The sequence below is a fragment of the Lampetra planeri genome, chromosome 5 (genome assembly GCF_965212315.1).
Source record: "Lampetra planeri chromosome 5, kcLamPlan1.2.h2, whole genome shotgun sequence".
Classification (NCBI taxonomy): domain Eukaryota; kingdom Metazoa; phylum Chordata; class Hyperoartia; order Petromyzontiformes; family Petromyzontidae; genus Lampetra; species Lampetra planeri.
In genome coordinates this window covers 8,298,798-8,316,235 of record NC_136111.1, presented here as the reverse complement: position 1 = coordinate 8,316,235, position 17,438 = coordinate 8,298,798, and the positions used below count along the sequence as shown (strand labels likewise).

At 51.1% G+C, this 17,438-nt stretch overlaps 2 protein-coding genes across 2 annotated transcripts; both read right to left on the bottom strand.

The window, feature by feature from the left end:
- Nucleotides 1-261: 261 nt before the first annotated feature.
- On the bottom strand, nt 262-13,465 carry LOC144718782 (uncharacterized). Its single transcript, XM_078594313.1, has one exon. It carries the CDS (start codon nt 13,385-13,387, stop codon nt 4,556-4,558), a length of 8,832 nt encoding a protein of 2,943 aa, XP_078450439.1. The 5' UTR covers nt 13,388-13,465; the 3' UTR covers nt 262-4,555.
- Nucleotides 13,466-13,784: 319 nt separating this feature from the next.
- LOC144718566 (oxygen-regulated protein 1-like) lies at nt 13,785-17,093 on the bottom strand. The gene is made up of 3 exons (XM_078593937.1): nt 16,239-17,093; nt 14,186-14,342; nt 13,785-13,804 (listed from the first exon to the last, which is right to left on the bottom strand). The coding sequence occupies exons 1-3, from the start codon at nt 17,091-17,093 to the stop codon at nt 13,785-13,787; spliced, it is 1,032 nt and encodes a 343-aa protein (XP_078450063.1).
- Nucleotides 17,094-17,438: the final 345 nt, after the last annotated feature.

The following is a 17,438-nucleotide window of genomic DNA, read 5'->3' as shown; positions in this document are numbered from 1 at the left end:
ACACCCGAAACAGCTTTCCTTAGAGCCTAGTCTCCATTGGTGTTGGACCAGATGACACCAAAAGGCGTACAGAGTTGTTTTTTTTTGTTTGCATTTTGACTACTTGTGTTGTGGTTATTGCAAACATGATGCCTTGTATAAAGGTGTCAGTTTTGTACCAGTTTAAAGGGTAAAAACCTACTACTATATTTTGCCACTGGTAATGGAGGTCTCATAGTGTAAAAGCCGGCAATATTTGAGGCACACTTGGCAACACGTTGGTAAAGGTTACAATTTTATTGCATCGTTGGTGTGCGTAACATGGTTACATCGCTATAGTCCCTTTAATTCGGAAATGTATTTGCATACATGTGCTTTGTCTACTGATAAGTAAAATAACTGTCTGATGAGTAAAAATATATGTTCTATGCAATGAATTGTTGATTACCAGAGCCAGGTTAGATTCACAAGAAAATACATTTCAGATAGACCGGTTTAAATTTGACTGCTTTGAATTGTGCTTTTCTTATTTTATTGTATTGTGAACTTGTTTTGTGCGAAAGCAAAAAAACCTTGTATTGCTGATACAGAACACCCTTCACATCCAGTACAGCATCGTCTCATTGGATCCAGAAATCTCGTCACATCCAACACACAACCCTCGCTAAATCCATTGCAGAACCACCGTCTCATCGGATACAGCATCCTCGTTCCACATCACGAGATCGAACTATCGGCGGCTTGATTTGATTAAGATAATTTTGATTGATTTCACATCATCTAACAGAATAACACATTTTATGACAAACCTACAAATAGACGATACATGTGCTTTACTATTATGATAACGGGCATCAGATTGTACACGGCATTGTGAGCAAAGACTCAGACAATTCACTATCGGCTGCATCCGAGCATTAATTTATTGAAAAAGTCGGTAGCTCTTACTCTACTCTGTATATAAAGTGCATTAGCGCATAGCTGTGTATGAGTATATGTATATATGTATCAAATAAACTGATAGGGGTCTGTTTGGTTGACCAAATGTCAAATTAAACAAAACCATATTCCCCAGTTAAGAGAGAAATTCCGGAAATAAGACGCAAACAAAGATCCCCCGTATAGCCTTAACAGACAAGTGCTGCTAGCGAGCGCCTACGATGGCTGCTGGCACGGCACACGATGTTTACACACCATACCGGGTACTCACTTGAGGCCGAGTCGACCTAGGTGGAGGCGCAGGAACGATTCAGATAATCGTCACTGGCGGTAGCCGTGAGCAGGAATCGAACCTCGGGTCGCCGGGTTCGTAGCATGGCACGCGAACATGCACACACACATCCGACTCAAGTGGATAATACAATGCACCCCTTCATCATAAGATGCACCCCTTCATCATAAGATGCACCCCTTCATCATAAGATGCACCTCCTCAGCCTTCGGGCTTCGTTGATCAATATTTCCCAGCATCAGCCTATCTACGCAGGCGAAGTGTGGGCTGGATTCGTCTTCTGCGAGTCTCATCAGCAGTGTGCAGTAGCACATCGATCAAATGCCCCGGGTAACTCGCGTATTCCTGCTCAAATTCTGCCGGGCCGAGATTTTTCTTGGCCACTGGGATCTGAAATGTAGTTTTTATTTTTGTTTGGCAACGAAAGAGAACCTTGTCTGTTTATCTATTTCACAAGAAGTCACCCACAATCACGTCTGTACACATATATATACACATATGTACGTGAGTGAGTGAATGTGTTGATGTATGTACGTGTGTACGTGGTTTTCCGGGGCTGCGACCGCCGTGCTGTGAAAACGTGCGGGTGAAGACATTTCACCGCCGTCTTCATTAACAACAACAAACACTGCCTCACTGTAAACAGAAACAGACGTAGCGTGCGACGTTCCGGGTGACGGCCCTTCCTCAGAGCAGGGAAACCAAGAGGAAAGGCAGAATTTTGAAACTCGTGCAAACAAAGGTTATGGAGAGGTAAAGGCGCAGACCTGCAATTGCTCGCTCGCGTCACTGCTGGTAGAAGGGCCTCCCCTCTCAGGTGTATCTTGGCCTACTCTTCCACACTGGCAAGACATCCTGGAAGTGGTGGGTATACCCACCACTTCACCCCACCGCATGCAACTTGCCGATCAACTGCGGTGCACCCATTCGTCGTGCTGGGTGGACAGGGGCGGCAGTGGGTTATCAATCATAAGCAAGGATACATTACTCATGATTGATGTTTAACCGTCTTATATTTCACACATACACAGGGGGAGAAGCGGATGGTCTTGGACTTGAACAGGGGCGGGGAGTTGACAGCATGGATGGCTGCAGGAGGGAATTATAGACAACAGGTGGGAGTCGTGGAGTAATCTCGATTTGAAGTTTTCGTGACTGCAGGGATCCATACTCTTTGGTTCTTTCGTGTAAAGTCACATAGGTATAGTAAAATAAAGCAGAGGAGTAGTTCTCACGCCGGCAATGATAGCTGGCCGCTTTGACAGAGGGCCTTGGTTGCTGGAGCGGAGAGAGCGTAAACCGGAGTGGAGCGAGACGAAGGAGGGGGGAGAAGCAGTGAGGATTGAGTCTGCTCTGAGGAATAGTCATTACCTCGAACATGATCCTGAGCTAGATTTGTTTTCAGTTCCGAGGCAATGTTTGCTAATAATAGTGGCGAAATATGCAAACGGTGCACGGTGTCGTTGCGCGCGAATGGATAAGATGAAGCGATTTACATTCAAGTAATCAAATCAAATACAGTACACCATATTCCACACACATTGCTCGCATGCGAGCATTCAGACATTTCACATCAGCAGCGCGGCATTCAGTTTATATCCGAACGATCGACCTCCAATCATGAAAGTCGTGGGTTGGGGTGGAGGGGAGAGGTCAGAACAGCCCACCATCCCTTCTGGGTCACAAATACAACCACTTTGCCACTGGTTTCGAACCGCCAACAGAGATGAGCCATCGCTCACATTTCTCATTTCAGCAGGGATACCCTCCGGATTTGAGAGTTTTACATTCAAACGTCTTTCTTGCTTGTTGCGTTTCTTGATGCATACAGGTTCACATAATACGCGGTTTACAGAACATTTGCTTTAGCTAGCTGAGCACAATTGCTCTGGGGACTGAGGTGTAGGCGGATATGTGAAAAGGTCGAATTTGTGAATATCCACTAAAAATAAAAAGGGTTACACACCAGGACATATACTGTCATTGGTGAGGACGTTATTTGGTCGGGGTGGATATGTGAGGTCCTGTGCAGTAATGAAACATGCAAAGAGCGCTTGGAGTGAGACACAATCCAATAACTGTCTCTCTCGGACCTGCACACCCAGATCCTGTGTCCCAGGCTGTTCCACATGAATTAAAACATGAGGAAAAAAAGAGACTTCAAAGTTATATTCGAGTGTGTCATTATGGAACACCAGTGACGTCACTTCCATGTTTGGGCTGGGACAATTCGCCGATTCAGTTGATTAATCTGCGAGAGTTGTAATCTACTTACTCTTTTGTGGTTGATTACTGGAGCCTCTTAAGAAATGATGGCCAACCTGAAGGTAGGAAAGCCACACCCAGCGTGACACGGTTAATGCTCTCATGACGCCACCAAGCCCCGCCCATCACCTCCCATCCAAGGGCACACGTGGGAACAGAAGTGAGACTTTCCCAACAGTTTTTTTTAATATTATCCGATTGGTCAAGTATTGTAACCAATAATCGAGCAATTGGAAAGTAACCAATTACTTTATCGATTATAATCGATAGAGTAGTTGGTTACTTACATTATTGATCAGCCCAGCTCTGCTCCCATGCATTGCGATTCGATTGGAACATTGCAATGGCACGCCTGACTGATTGAAAATTATTGGGTCACAATTTTTTTCCATTAGGGTTTCACATACATATGTTTAAAATACACATTCATATAAACAAGGTTTTAAGTCATGGTATAGCTACAGTTGTGGTCAGGGTTAGTGATGGGATTATGGATTTTGTTAGGATTGGTGTAAGGAGACATAGTGTTGTGTTCAGGTTAGGGCCAGGGTGAGAAGGCGTTGGATGTTGCCTTAGGATTGGGAGGGGTTCGTGTTGGGGCTGATGTTAGGGTTGGTGTGGGGCTAGGGTCGAGTGAGGATCAGTTTGGGGTGGGATTATGGGTTGGGAATTAATGTGATGGTTCACGTTATAGATAGGGTCAAAGCTAGGACTGCGGTTCGGGTAAATTTTGGGGATGATGTTTAGATTGTAGTGAGACTTATACTTAGGGTAATGGTTATAACCATGGCTAAAACCAATGTTTGGAGTAATGTTACTATTAATCGTATAGGATTTCGGTTAGGGTCCGTGCTAAATTGATGCTTAAGTGTTTCTGCAAGATACATGGCTTACACTGTGGTGCTGATTAGTGTCAATGCTATCGGGTTCTACTCATAACTCAAGTTAACATGGCCGTTCATTCCTTCGACCATTCATTCAAAAGCAGAAAAAGAAGAGATGCGACTTCCACCATTGCTTGGCACACCTTACCTCATGAACGTCACCTGAAACATCGCCGACATCTACGCAATGGGCAGCTCAGAAATCTAGATCATCGCCATCGATGTCGTCCGCGCACTGCTCCTCTCCGGCGATGCTCTTCGTCGAGAACCTCGAACGACGCGCACGCCCGCTCACGCACGCGGCTCCTCCGCAGGCAGCTACTGTCCCCTCCGATTCATCAGCATGCACGGCTCCGGCCTCTTCCGCTCCCTGCGACGAGCTGCTGGAACCCTTCACCGCCGTGCTGCTGTCACAAGATCCAATGTCGGTGTCTTCTTCGTTGGCCTCCTCCTCCTCGGCCTCCACTTTTTGGTCTTCACCCTCTTTGCTTTCGCCCTCTAAAGAAGTTTCTTGCTCCCCATTTCTGCTGCTGTCTTCCTTCCCGTCATTGTCTGTTGTGTTTCGCAATGCATTCTCGTCCTCCGCCACGGGACTCGATTCTCCGTTGGATTCACTCACCCCGTTGTGCTCAACCACCTCGTTCTCTTCCGGCACTTCCTCACTTTGCTCGCAAGCCTCATCAGACGTTACGCTAACACCAGCCTCACCGTCCTCCTCCCGCGGTTCTTCATTCGACATCCCCGCCTCCACATCCTCCATGCTCTCAGCGTTCTCTTCATCCTGTTGCAAATCGTCTTCCTTTTCAGCGTCTTCTTCGTTACCTGCCTGATTCGCACCAGCATCACTCTCCTCCACATTTTCACCTACATCTTCATTGTCTTCCACATTATCCCCTTCAACTCCCTCTGGTTCCACGTCATCACCCTCATCGTGTCCATCATCATCACCAACCCCCTTGTTTTCAGCGACATCATGGTCCCCATCGTTGCCAATGCTACCATCACAGTCTTCAGCTACAGGCTCTTCCTCATCTCCGATTGCTGCTTCGCCCTCATCTTCCCCCCCCTCTTGTTCGTCTACCCCGTTCTCCTTGGGGGCTTCACAGCTACCACTCATGTCGTCATCTTGGTCGCAATTTTGCAAATCTTCCTCTTCAGGCGCGCTGCCGTTTTGCGAGACTTCGTCCGACATCGCTGCCTCCTCATCTCCTTCTTCTTTGGCATTGGTTCCCACCTCCTCTTCGCCACCTTCGTCTCCAGTAACCTCACAGTCATCACCACCTTCGTTGGCATCTTCCTGCTCCAGAGCGTCATCTGTGTCTATGTGTTCTTCTTCACCCTGAGCTTCAGCAATTCCATTATCTGCCTCTTTCTGCGCATGCTCTGCATCACCCTCATCCCCGCTGACATTTTCCCCAACTTCATCATCACCTCCGCCGCCTTCTTCCTCAGCACCGCTTTGTGAATCCAGTACATCCTGATTCGATGCACCTCCCTCGCCACTGTCACCGCCACTCCCGTCAACGTCCTCCTCCTCGCCCTCTTCGACTTGTTCTCCTGAACCATTTTCCACCTCGTTGTCGTCGTCATCTGTGGCATCTTTTTCACGCACCATTTCCTGACTCACATCGTCCTCCCCTGCTTCACTTTCCTTCGCGTGATCACCCTGACTCATGTCTGCGTCTTCACTGCCGTCTGCCTGGTCACTTGCAGCTCCGTGTTCACTTTGTGGTTCTACTTCGTCTCCCTCCTTGACGTCGTCATCTGCATTTTCCTGCCCAACACCACTCCCTGCATCACTATTACCATCCTCTCCATCTTCAACACCGCCATTCGCCATGTCCAGTTCATCTCTGTTCAGCACTGCAACTTCCCCTGCATATTCTTCGTCACTTTCTCCAGAACCACCCTCCTCTTTCTCGTCGCCATCATTAACTTCACTACTCTCTGGCTGCACCTCTTCCTCACAATCTTCGCATGCTTCCATTTGTGGATCCTGTTCAGAGTCTTCGGGAAGTTCATCCTCCAGAGTCAAATCCGCTTCAGCATTTTCACCACCGGCCTCCGCTTCTTTAATTGCCGTTTCTTCCCTAGCTCCATCACTGTCATCACCGTCATTGTCGCGATCATTATCATTTTCTGTGGCACTTTCCGGAAGGCTACCTTCACATTCCCCTGCTTCCAAAACTTCCTCTCCATTGATGTGAGCTGCAGCTTCAACCTCTTCGTCTCCTGCAACCTCATTGACGCAGTTTTCCGCTTCTTCGGTTTCGATGCTGCCATCCGCATAGTCTTGACAAGCCGACTCACTCTGTCCCTCTGTGGCTTCGTTGTCGGCAAATTCCGCATCAGTGCCGACGAGAGACTCACCGTTGAGTGCTGTAGACACATTCCCTTGAGACAAGAGTTCGTGACCTTCATCCTCCTGATCGGCATTGCCTGGGTTTCCATTGTTGTCATCCAGGTCCCCATCTCCCCCTGGCGCTGCGGCATCAGCGTTAAGAATCAACTTTAGGTCAAACTCCTTTATAATCTGGGGGATCTGGAATGTCGCGTACACATTTTCTTCAGTCACCCTCAGAGTAGACGGGGCACCTTCGATACTCACACTCTTTCCGTTGCCATTGTTGTTGTCATTGTTGTTGTGACCTTGTTTTTGATTCAGCTCCGCAATCACGTGGGCTAGATTCCGCGACTGTGCCTCCAGAATTCCAGGCGAGCTCTTCCTCAACATCCTTGATGCGACGCTCTCCACCATTGAACCGCCGACTTTTTGTGGCACCTTCCCCACGATGCTGATCTTGATTTTCTCAAGCTCCGCCAAGATGCCGCGTCTGATACGCCTCTGTGCATCTCGCTTCACCTCCAGGATGATCTCGTTGATCTCCTCGCCCTCCATGCCCCATCGAGTCTTTGCGTCCTCCAGCACATTGAGCCACTGGGCCATGCACTGCCGCTCCAGGGAGCAGACCAAATGCACCACCCAGGGGTCACTCGGGTCAAACACCTTTCTGTAGGGCGAAAAGAGCCTCCCTTCGTCCGTCTGCAGAGCTGTGAGGATGGTGCAGTAGTTGCCGCAAGCCGCCAGGCTCCTGCCTTCATCACTGCCCGCCTCTGCTGTTTCACTCATCAAGGAGGCACGTCTGTCCGTCGCTTCCACAAACTTCTCTGCAGCTGCAGTCTCCGAGCGAACGCTGCCTAGGTGTTCAGTTGAAGCTGAGGCCGTTTTCTCCCCTGCGGGAAGTTTTGCCGCCTTCAGGCTGTCAAAACTGCACGCGTCACTCGGGAAGGGATCTGAGTCGGTGCCGTGCGGCTCCCGGTAGAAGTTACAGCACGGCTCAGGGCTGAGTGTGTCCTCTAATTCACTGGAGGAGATGTCATCCATCTGGAGCGGTCGATTGAGCCTCAGGTATTTGGCTTCATCCGAGGTTTCTCCCGAGGTCGTGTCCAGCTCTGCGACGCACTGTTGAGGCAAGGCACGTCGCCGCAGGTAATTCTCGCTGACGATCCATTGCGGGTCACTGTCTTCCGCGGCTGACAGGACGTCCGTCGGCTGCTGATTCTTCAGCGTTCGCTCCGGGTTTTCCACGACTTCGTGTTCATGCGGCATATCGGTGCTCTCATTTCTGCTCCAGCAGACGCGGGATGCAATGTCGGGAGTAGGAGGCGTCAGAACGGTGCTGCCTCCTCGTCCTCCACCCAATGCACGTGAAGAGGCCAGGCGCCTCCACCTCCCAGAAGCCTCATCCTCATCCAGGCTCACCTGAGTCCCCACGTCTCTACACCTCCCAGCATCACGAGGCTGCAGTGTCGATGACTCACATTGCAGCTCTTCGACTGCCGTTACTGAAGTGCACGCATCTTCAAGGTCCCCCTCTGCCTCGGTGGAAGAGTCACCGTCTGCGCTCTCTTCGCCGTGGTCGCTGTGAGCCTTCTCTGAGTCACTCGCCGATGTTGATGTCTCTTGGACGATATTATCGACCTCCTCCTTCCCATCCTCCTGGTTTCCATCCTCCTCCTGGAGTGTGGGCGTGCCAGGCCCTGCAGACTCTGGACGAGAGGCGTTTTCAGCATCACTCTCACTCAACTCGTCATGGATGCTGCTCTCGTCATTCATTTCCACTTGCTCCTCATTCTCCGTGGCCATCTGTTCGTCATTATCGAGGCTAGTTTCTGGAGCAGCCTTCTCCTCGACTGCATCCTCTGCATTGTCGTTGTTAAATGCATCTTCTGAGCAACTTGACTTACTGGCATCTCCACCAGAATCTTCATTTGCACCATCCTCATTATCAACTGGACATGATTCCGATTTAGAACGCATCTCACCACACTCGCCCGTGTCTTCAGCATCAGGAATTTCTGTGTCCTCTTCTTCCTGATTTTCTTCTCCATCTGCTTCTTCATGAATTTCTTCTTGTTGCTGTTTCTCTTCTTCTTGAACTTCGTGTTCTTCTCCTTGATCATCCCATTCTTGTTTTGCTTTTTCCAGTTCTTGTTCTTCTTGCAGCTCTTGTTCGGCTCCTTCATGAATATTTTCTTGTTGATCTTCTTCTTCTGCTTCTTCGAGATCTTCTAATTCAACTTCTTTTGATTCCTCTTGATGTTCTTCCTGTTCTGCTTCCTCACCATGTTCTTCTTGTTGTCGTTCCTCTTCTATTTGTTGTTGATGTTTTTCTTCTTCTTGGTCTTCTGGTTGAGATTCTTCTTGTATCTCAACTTGTTGTATATCTTCCTCATGTTCCTGCACTTGTTGACCATCTTCTTGTTCCACTTCTTCCTGATGTTCTTGTGCTTCTGGTTGTTCCTTAGTTTCTTCTTCTTCCTCCAGTTCATCTTCTCGATATACTTGTTCATCTTGTTCTTCGTCTACACATGATGTGTTGTTGGGATCGGCATCCTGCTCCAAGTCATCGTGTTCACCTCCTACCTCATCTTCGACATTCTCATCCACTTCATCTGCGATATCATCTTCTCCTCCAGTACCTGCATATCCCTCTTCATCTACTTCTTCATGTTTATCTTCACCTCCATTGACAGGCGCCAATTCATCCTCTGCTGTACACTCCTCTTCCCCACCGTCTTTTCCACTGTTTGCTTCAACGTCATCAACGTCTTCCCCCATCTCATCAGGCGACATCTCCTTCTCAGTTGCCTCGTCATCTTTTGCATTTTGTTCAAAGTCACATGCCTCCGACTCCCCGTCCTCTGTTTTACCATTGGCTTGTGAGGTGTTGTCGTTCATTTCCACCTCCGCCTCGTTTTGAACGTCATTTTCCGCCCCCATCTCATCTGCTTCACCCTCAGCTACCTCCCCAACCGTGTGCTCCGAATGAGGGTCTTTTATGCTCACATCTTCGCCCTCGTCACCGTTTTCTGCCGCATCATCCTCACAATCGCTCCCATCCTCCGTACCTTCATCAACAGCTGTACCCTCACTGGCAACAGCACTGTTACAATCTGCCACCGCCATTTCCTCTTTTTCTTCTGCTGCTGCTGATACCACCTCTACTGCCTCAACTTCCCTCTCACCTGTTGCTTCAACATCATCTCCACCCTCTTCAATTTCCTCAATCCCAGCCTCCTCTTTAGGAGCCTCATCGGCAATGATGTCCTCATCTGCTTCACACATTTCTCTAGCTTTTTCATCACCTCCTTGCGAGACATCTTCGTTAATTTCCATCGCCACGTCATCACCTCCATTTTCCAGCCTCCGTTTATCTTCAGCCACGTCACTTTCTTCATCATCTTCATGCTTCCCCTCATCACCTTCACTCTGTTCTTCATAAACGACTCCTTCAGCATCGTCAACTTCTCCATTCGAACCATAACCATTCATGTCTGCATTTGCTTCACCGTTAAAGACATGGGAACCTTCGTCCTCGTTAGCCTCTTCCTCCTCATCCACCACATCTTCTTGATGGCCATCACCATCATCATCGAGGGCTTTCTTGGACTCGCCATCTCCATTCTTGTTCCCGTTGTTGGAGCCGTAGCCGTTATCGTTGCACACTGCTGGCCTCCCGCAGTCGCCACTCTCCTCAACCAAAGTGGACCCTTTCTTTTCTTCAGGCTCCACCTGCCCCTCTGCCACGCTCGAATACTCCATCTGCTTGCGCCTCCCATGTGTCTGAGAAGTGAGTAGCTTCCGAAGGTGCAGGAGTTGCTCAGAGGTTAGAGATCTGTGCCTGTCGCTGCTGCCGGGACCCAACTTCCGAAGGCGCTGAGCGACGTCGGTGAGGGGAACGAACGGCGTGCTGGCTTCGTCCTCATTGGAAGTTGTCTCCAGGGAAGACAGTAGTGACACCGCAATGTTGATAGCAATGCTTTGGTTGCGCAACGCCCAAGACTCATCCGTTAACTCGGGCATGCTGTTCGACTTCTTCAGCTCTGGATGTGACAGCTGATTCCTGAACAGCTGCTTGAGAAGCCGGAAGAGTTTTTTGTTGAGGCGAAGTTGCTGCTCACTAACATGCCTAATGCCATTTTCCTTCTCTGACGAATGCCTGCAATTTCCGGAATCGTGGAGCACACTCCAATCTCTGTTCTCCTCTGCCTGTGTCTCGGAAGCAGATCTCTCGTCTTGATCGTCACTTGGCGGTTGCAATAGCATGCCCGTTTCTCCATTGCTCTCGAAAGGTGTGGCGTTGTGTCCCAGGTCACCTTCGTGCTCTGCTCCAGCATCGGCATCAGCAACAGCAGCACCGCCACCATGCTCTTCCTCCGGAATCAAATCTAAGTCTGTGAAGAAATCATCCTGAATCGTGCTGGCTCTTGACGGAATCCTCGTTAGCCATTTGCGGACAACGTCTTCCGGAGACTCCTCGGGGAGGTCTGTGAGTTGCGAAACGAGCGCCTCGCTAAGCTGGGAGTCAGTGCGTTCAATCTCGTTCACCGATCCCGAATCCCGGGATCGCCTCGTGCCAGCGGTGCCTGCATTTCCATCCAGCTCCGACCTCGAATTGGAGCCCAAGGAAGCCGGCCTCGACTTGGATCCATCTGATGATGCTCTGCTCCTGTCTTCCCTCCCTGATACCTTGAGTGAGCGCGCAGGCGCCGTTGCCATCGAGGAACCGTTGCGGGAGGTGACACGTAACCGGTCGCGTCTGCTGCTCCCCGCGGTCTGAGCATGCGAGCTGCGGCTCCCCCTCCCATGAGGGGGAACGGGGACCAGCGAGGGACCATCAGCGGAGGATACGGAAGAAGCAGCCCTGCTGATGGTACCACTGACGCCGCTTTTGCTGTGCCTTGACACGACCTTCAGCGACGCTGGGCCGGGAGACCCTTCCTCGTAGCTCTTTGACCACGCGGAGCTGTGGGAAGAGGGTGCTTTTCGCCGCCCATCGCAGCTCTTCTCCCCATCGTCCTCTTGGTTTGTCTGAGAGTGTCTTGCGGAGATGCTCTCAGATAACAGTGAGGATGCCTTTGACCCCCCCGTACTGCCGCTGTGGCACTCGATCCTTGGAGTCGCCATTTGAGCTTGGCCTCTGTCGGACCTCGTGGCTGGTGTGGTAATTCCGGCATCGCTGAGCTTGCAGGGGGAAGTATGTGAACATTCTCCATCGTCGTCGTCATTTTCCTTCCCCACCTCCCCGTCCTCGCATTGCACCGTAGAGCATGCGCCGTCATCACTTACCCCCCGGATGCTGCTCGTTCTGTGCGAAGGGTGGCAATTATTTGCCAAGAGCTCTCCTCGCCCTTTCTGGTCAGTGGACGCAGCCGAACGACGACTGCGGTGGCTGCGGTGACTGGAGTTCAGACTGGGACTTGGGCTAGGTCTGGGCATCATGTTTTCTCCGCCTCCTCCACCACCTCCTCCTCTTGACCGTGTTTTAGATTTGGAGGTAGCTGACAGCGCAGGACTCATGACTGTGGGCCGTTCGCTACGGGAGAGCAATCCACACGCCGCTTTGTCCCCAAGGTGCGAGTCCCTTGACTGAGAGGAAATGAGGGATGATGGAATATCCCTAGGGTCATGCACGAGGGTCAACTCACCATCGATAGACACATGGCCACCCAAGTCCCTCTCGCCATCTGCAGCTACACTCGCACTGTCCAGCTCTGGCTCAGCTGACATCACTGACGCTGGGTCCATCTCACCGGTCACACCAGCTGAGGCGAGGGTCGTGGCATCAGAGCCACCACTGGGAAGGCGTTCGGACCCTTGGAATGACCCCGCACCGCCTTCATTTCCCCTACCGACATCACTGCTTTCGCCACCATCACAACTATCACCATCACCACCATTGCCGCCACAAGCACCACCGCCGCCACCACCACCATCGTCATCAACACAAGAGATTCCATCAGAACCGACCACCTCCCCACGCAGCTCCATTGCTTCTCTTTCCTCTTCTTCTTCACCTCCTACTCCACTTCCTCTGTCAGCTCCTTCTTTGCGCGGTTGCCGCCTAGAGCTGACCGACGACCAGAAGCTGCTGTGCGTACTGCACCGGCTCGTGGTACAGTACTCCAGCACGTCGTTGCACATTGCCATCGCCGACACGTTTGTCGCTGCTGGCGCCATGCTCATCATCGGCGATGAATCAAACCGCCGCTCCTTCACTTCTCCCTCAGCCACCGTGAAGAAGGAAAAGCGCTCGTTCTTCGACGTGAAGGAAGAGCTCCTCCCATCATTGTCAAACTCAGCGTCATCGGCGCGATCGTTGTGCCACCCCTCGTACGCATCACCGCCTTGCTGGAGAGCCGCCCTCTGCAGTTCGTCCACCACCTGCCGCTTCGCGTTCACCCCGAACAGATTCTCCATTGGTGGGCACTTCCCTTCGAAGCACCGTCTCCTGCGTTGCATCTCATCGTCATCATCAACTTCATCGTCGTCGTCACAGCAGGCAATGGTGACCGAGCCGTCGTCTCCCATTGGCCCGATGCTGTCGTCCGTGCCGTAGCCCTCGTTGGTGACCGTCTGTCCCACGCGGCGCTCGGCCCCGCTCTTCTCACGGCTGATGTTGGTGACCCAGCGCACGGTCTCCTCCTCCTCCAGATTGAGGCGCACGTTCATCTCCACCGTCATGCTGCCATCGGTGTTCACCCGAATCTGCTTGCGCACGTCCGACGGTTTGTCGGTTCGCCGCACTTTGGCGGCTGTATGGCCATGTGGCAGGTGGTGGTGGTGGTCTTCTTGGTGGTGGTCCTTGGCAGCGAGCCGACTGACCGAAGAGACCAGGCTTGCTGTTGAGGAGTCTCCATTGCCGTACACGCGGTCCGAGGCGATAGAGAAGCTATACCTGGAGTGGTGGCTGGATGGTAGCCGTGGGTGAATTACTTTCTTGCTCGCCTCAAGACCAAAGTTTGCTTTTTCGGAACGAAAGGCGGCAGAGACAGTCACAGAGACAGATGCAGATGGACAAGAGAGACACAGAGAGATAGAGACAAATATAGTCATCATCATTTACTATTTATATTGCCCTTCACACGGTTGAAACTTTCCCTGGAGTGGCAGCCAAGGAATGGAACGTGTCCAATAGAATGTCCACCAAGGAACCAGAGCAGTGATGAACTCAGCTCGTGTGTGGAATCTTGACAGATGGAGGCAGCTTGTGGAGTCCTTCATCCATATTAATTGATGATGACCGATGATGTTGATGATGATGGAGCCATGCAATATTCGCTTACACACGACCTGCCGATCGACTAACTGTGGTGTTACACATTTATACTGTAAGTTTGGACAGAGGCAGGTGTTGGCGGGAGGGGGGATTTAAGAAACTTGTCCCATTGTTTCAACTGCCACGCCGGAGGAACACATTAAACCGACGACCTCTGGATTGACCTTGCCGATGACAACGACAAAGGTGAGAGGTTGACTCACCGGGTGTGGCCGACGGCTCCGGCCCACGAGCCACCTTTGCCAGCCCCGGCAGCTTGTGGCGACTCGTCACGCCGTCGTAGGCCACGGCTCTGAAGGGCTCCGAGCCAGCGGCCACCAGGGAACTTGGACCATTGAAGAGGCCCTCTAGACTCTCCACCTATTTCCCACGGGGACGTCAGAGGTGCTGGGTCAGCCCATGTTTCCCCTCTTCTATTGTGCATGGCAGCTATATACTCTCAGTAGCTCAATGTCGAGGTCCTGCTGGCCAGGCCGAGAGGGCTTCAGGAGAGTTTGTGTAATTGTGCTGTTCCTCCTCCGTTGAAGGAGTGCAGACGACAGTGGGTTTACGATATGGTCCACAGTAAATTGTCTATAGATCCCATGAGAGAATGATGTGTCCGTCTAGTATTGTCCAAATACCTTATCTGCCAATCTATTATTACACCCCCTGCAGCATTAACAGATTATTCAAGTCATCATTTTAATGAATCCTGTACAGTATACAGACACCCCAGTCTCCCAGTCATTCACCCCAACCATTTCCAAATACTTGCTTTCCCAGAAAGCATTGCTCATCCGTCACGGTTGATGCTTTCTACAGGTTCGTGAGAAATCCATCCGAGTACCAAATGTTAACACAAATGTCCTTCGTTAAAAGGAAGATACAGACTAAAGAAACCCCCCAAAATGACTCTCATGTTCAATCTACTGTAAAATGTCGCATATCTGACAGTCACATATCCACCCTCACCGAGTACCTATGTTTTGCTCAACTGTCCGGTTGATTTGTCGTGAACACTAAAATGTGTGAGAGTGAAATCACGACATTAACAGAGTGTCATAATGATACGCTTAACTGTAACTTTAAAGAATGTATCCTCAGGAACGAAGCTTCAAACTCACGCGGTACAGCTCGGGACACGCTAGCTATGGTTGCATCTTTAAGCAATTTTACTGCAGGGATTGGCCAGGAGATGGCTGTACAGCAAGCGGGTTTGTGAACCTGTTTATGTGGACCTTTGTTATACCCTCATATGCTTGGGTTTTCTCTAAGAACTCTGGTTTCCTTACTACACCACAAAACACTCTCATTGATTAAATGAATTGGCCAAATATCTTAATATAGCAGGAACCTTCCTTAAAAACAATGAGTCTTTAGATTCAGTGAGGTTTTGCTGGATAAATAATGGGGCTTTAATAATATTATTGTTGTTAATTATTGGCACATTCAACTCTTGTACACATAACGATTTCATTTGTTTGGCTATGTTTGGTTGGTGGAGGGCATTACGACAGACATTTAGATCATTACGTGACCGAACCCAAATATGTAATTAAGAATCACATTGGTTGCGGAAAAATATTGGTGATATTATTGTTATTTTCATTTAGGCCGAAAAGGTAGTGAGAGCTCAAGACACCTGTGGCCTAGGCCTGTAACACTTTTCTCGTTCACGATTCGCTGAATCGTCCCGATTTCGGAGTGGCCATACGAGCATCCATGCTTATGCAATATACTGCTTCGTGTACCATCTCGAATGGCTGCATGCAGGGGTCAAAGTGAGCCCATCACACACAACATGCTCAAATTAAAACTACTCTTTGGTGGGCTGAAACATGTTAAAATAAATTGAACTTTTTTTCGTGAACAAAAAATAAATCAAGATAATTCACGTCAAAAAACGAGAGGGCGAGGTCACTACGAGCAGAACACGTGGTAAACTGACGCAATCTGGGGGACCCGTGCCCCTGGACGTGCCAGTCTCCCACCTAGCTCTGCTCGCGGCAACAATGTGCTCATGTATGTAGTTTAATTTCTTTCGTACCATACGTAGCCAACCGTGCCAATCGGAGGTGCGGGGAAGGTGTTAGGAGGACCCACGAGTCCTGCTTCGAGAGGTATTGCTGTGCAGACTGTTTGAAAAACTGAAGCCGGCAAATGTTTGACGGAGCTTATCCCCCCACCACCACCGATGATTTCGTGCTTACCACAATGCATGTAAACCAGAGGTGTAGGAAATAGTGTTACGACACGCCGACTGCTCCTCCTCACCCTGCTGCCATTCCTGGTGTAGAGCTGGCGCACGGGGCACTGCAGAATCTCAGAAAAGTAGGCGAGCACCGCCTCCAGGTTGGGTGCCGACTGCCGGCTGAGCAGCAGAGCCCTCTGTGGTCCCACCGCGCCGTTCCTGAACAGTGTCAGCCGCTTGATGTGACCGCCGCTCCTCCGCGGCTCTCTGGGAGGCTGAACAACCGGTCTCCATCCTCCTCCACCGCCGCCGCCACCACCACGCTGTGTCTCCTGCAGATCGTCACGGCCGTGACGGTGTCGTTGGTGCTGCTGCTGCTGGTGGTGGTCATGCTGGTTGTGGTCGTGGTGCTGCTGGTGGTAATCGTGGCGGTCATGGTGGTGGTGCCGGTCATCATCATCGTCCTCGTTGACGTTGCCCACTCCCGCGGCTGGACGCCGGTTTGGCGGGTGCGGCGGAGGCGCGTGCGGCTGGCGGTGGCGGCGGTGGTGGTCGCTGCACAAGTAGGCGCTGCCGTCGTGGAGCTCGTTGAGCTGGTTCACGACGTGGCGTCCCTGCGGCGTGGTGACCCGCCGCACGCCCATGGGCAGCGGCACGCGGCGCGACAGCTCGTCCAGCAGCGACTCGAACGTACGGAAGCTGCGCTCGCTCACCACCAACGGCAGGGCGCCAAACTGCGGGTCGCCGCTCTTGTAGAAGTACACGCGCTTGGCGGGGGAGCGGCGTGCACGCCGGCTGGCGTCGCCACCGCCACCGCCGCCGCCGGCGGCGTCGGACGCGGCAGCCGTCGTGTCGGGGCCGGTGCCGCGGCCGGGGACGGCGCCGTTGCCGGTCCTCGGCCCGGCCGGTGGCACGGGAGTTCTGGTCGGCGTGGTCATGGAGGCAGCGGTCCGCCCTCACGCGCCGAGACCCTGCGTAGCCCCCGCGTCACATCACGAACGGCTGGCGACTCCCGCCTGGAGGATTGTTCAGACGTGGGTCACGCGAGCTGCCAGATGTGCTTTCTGGTTGATAAAGGGATTACTTACATTAGCGCACAACGATTATTTTAGTCATAATGGTTGATTGAATAAATTTACAACGCTATTGTGAATTTAGTTAAGTGATTTTTTATATTTTCAATGAAATTTGGTATCATAAAGATCGTTGCTTATTTACAATGTACTGGGTGGTCCACGTGTTTTGGGATCCCAAATTAATTGACCAATAACAGTTTATATTTT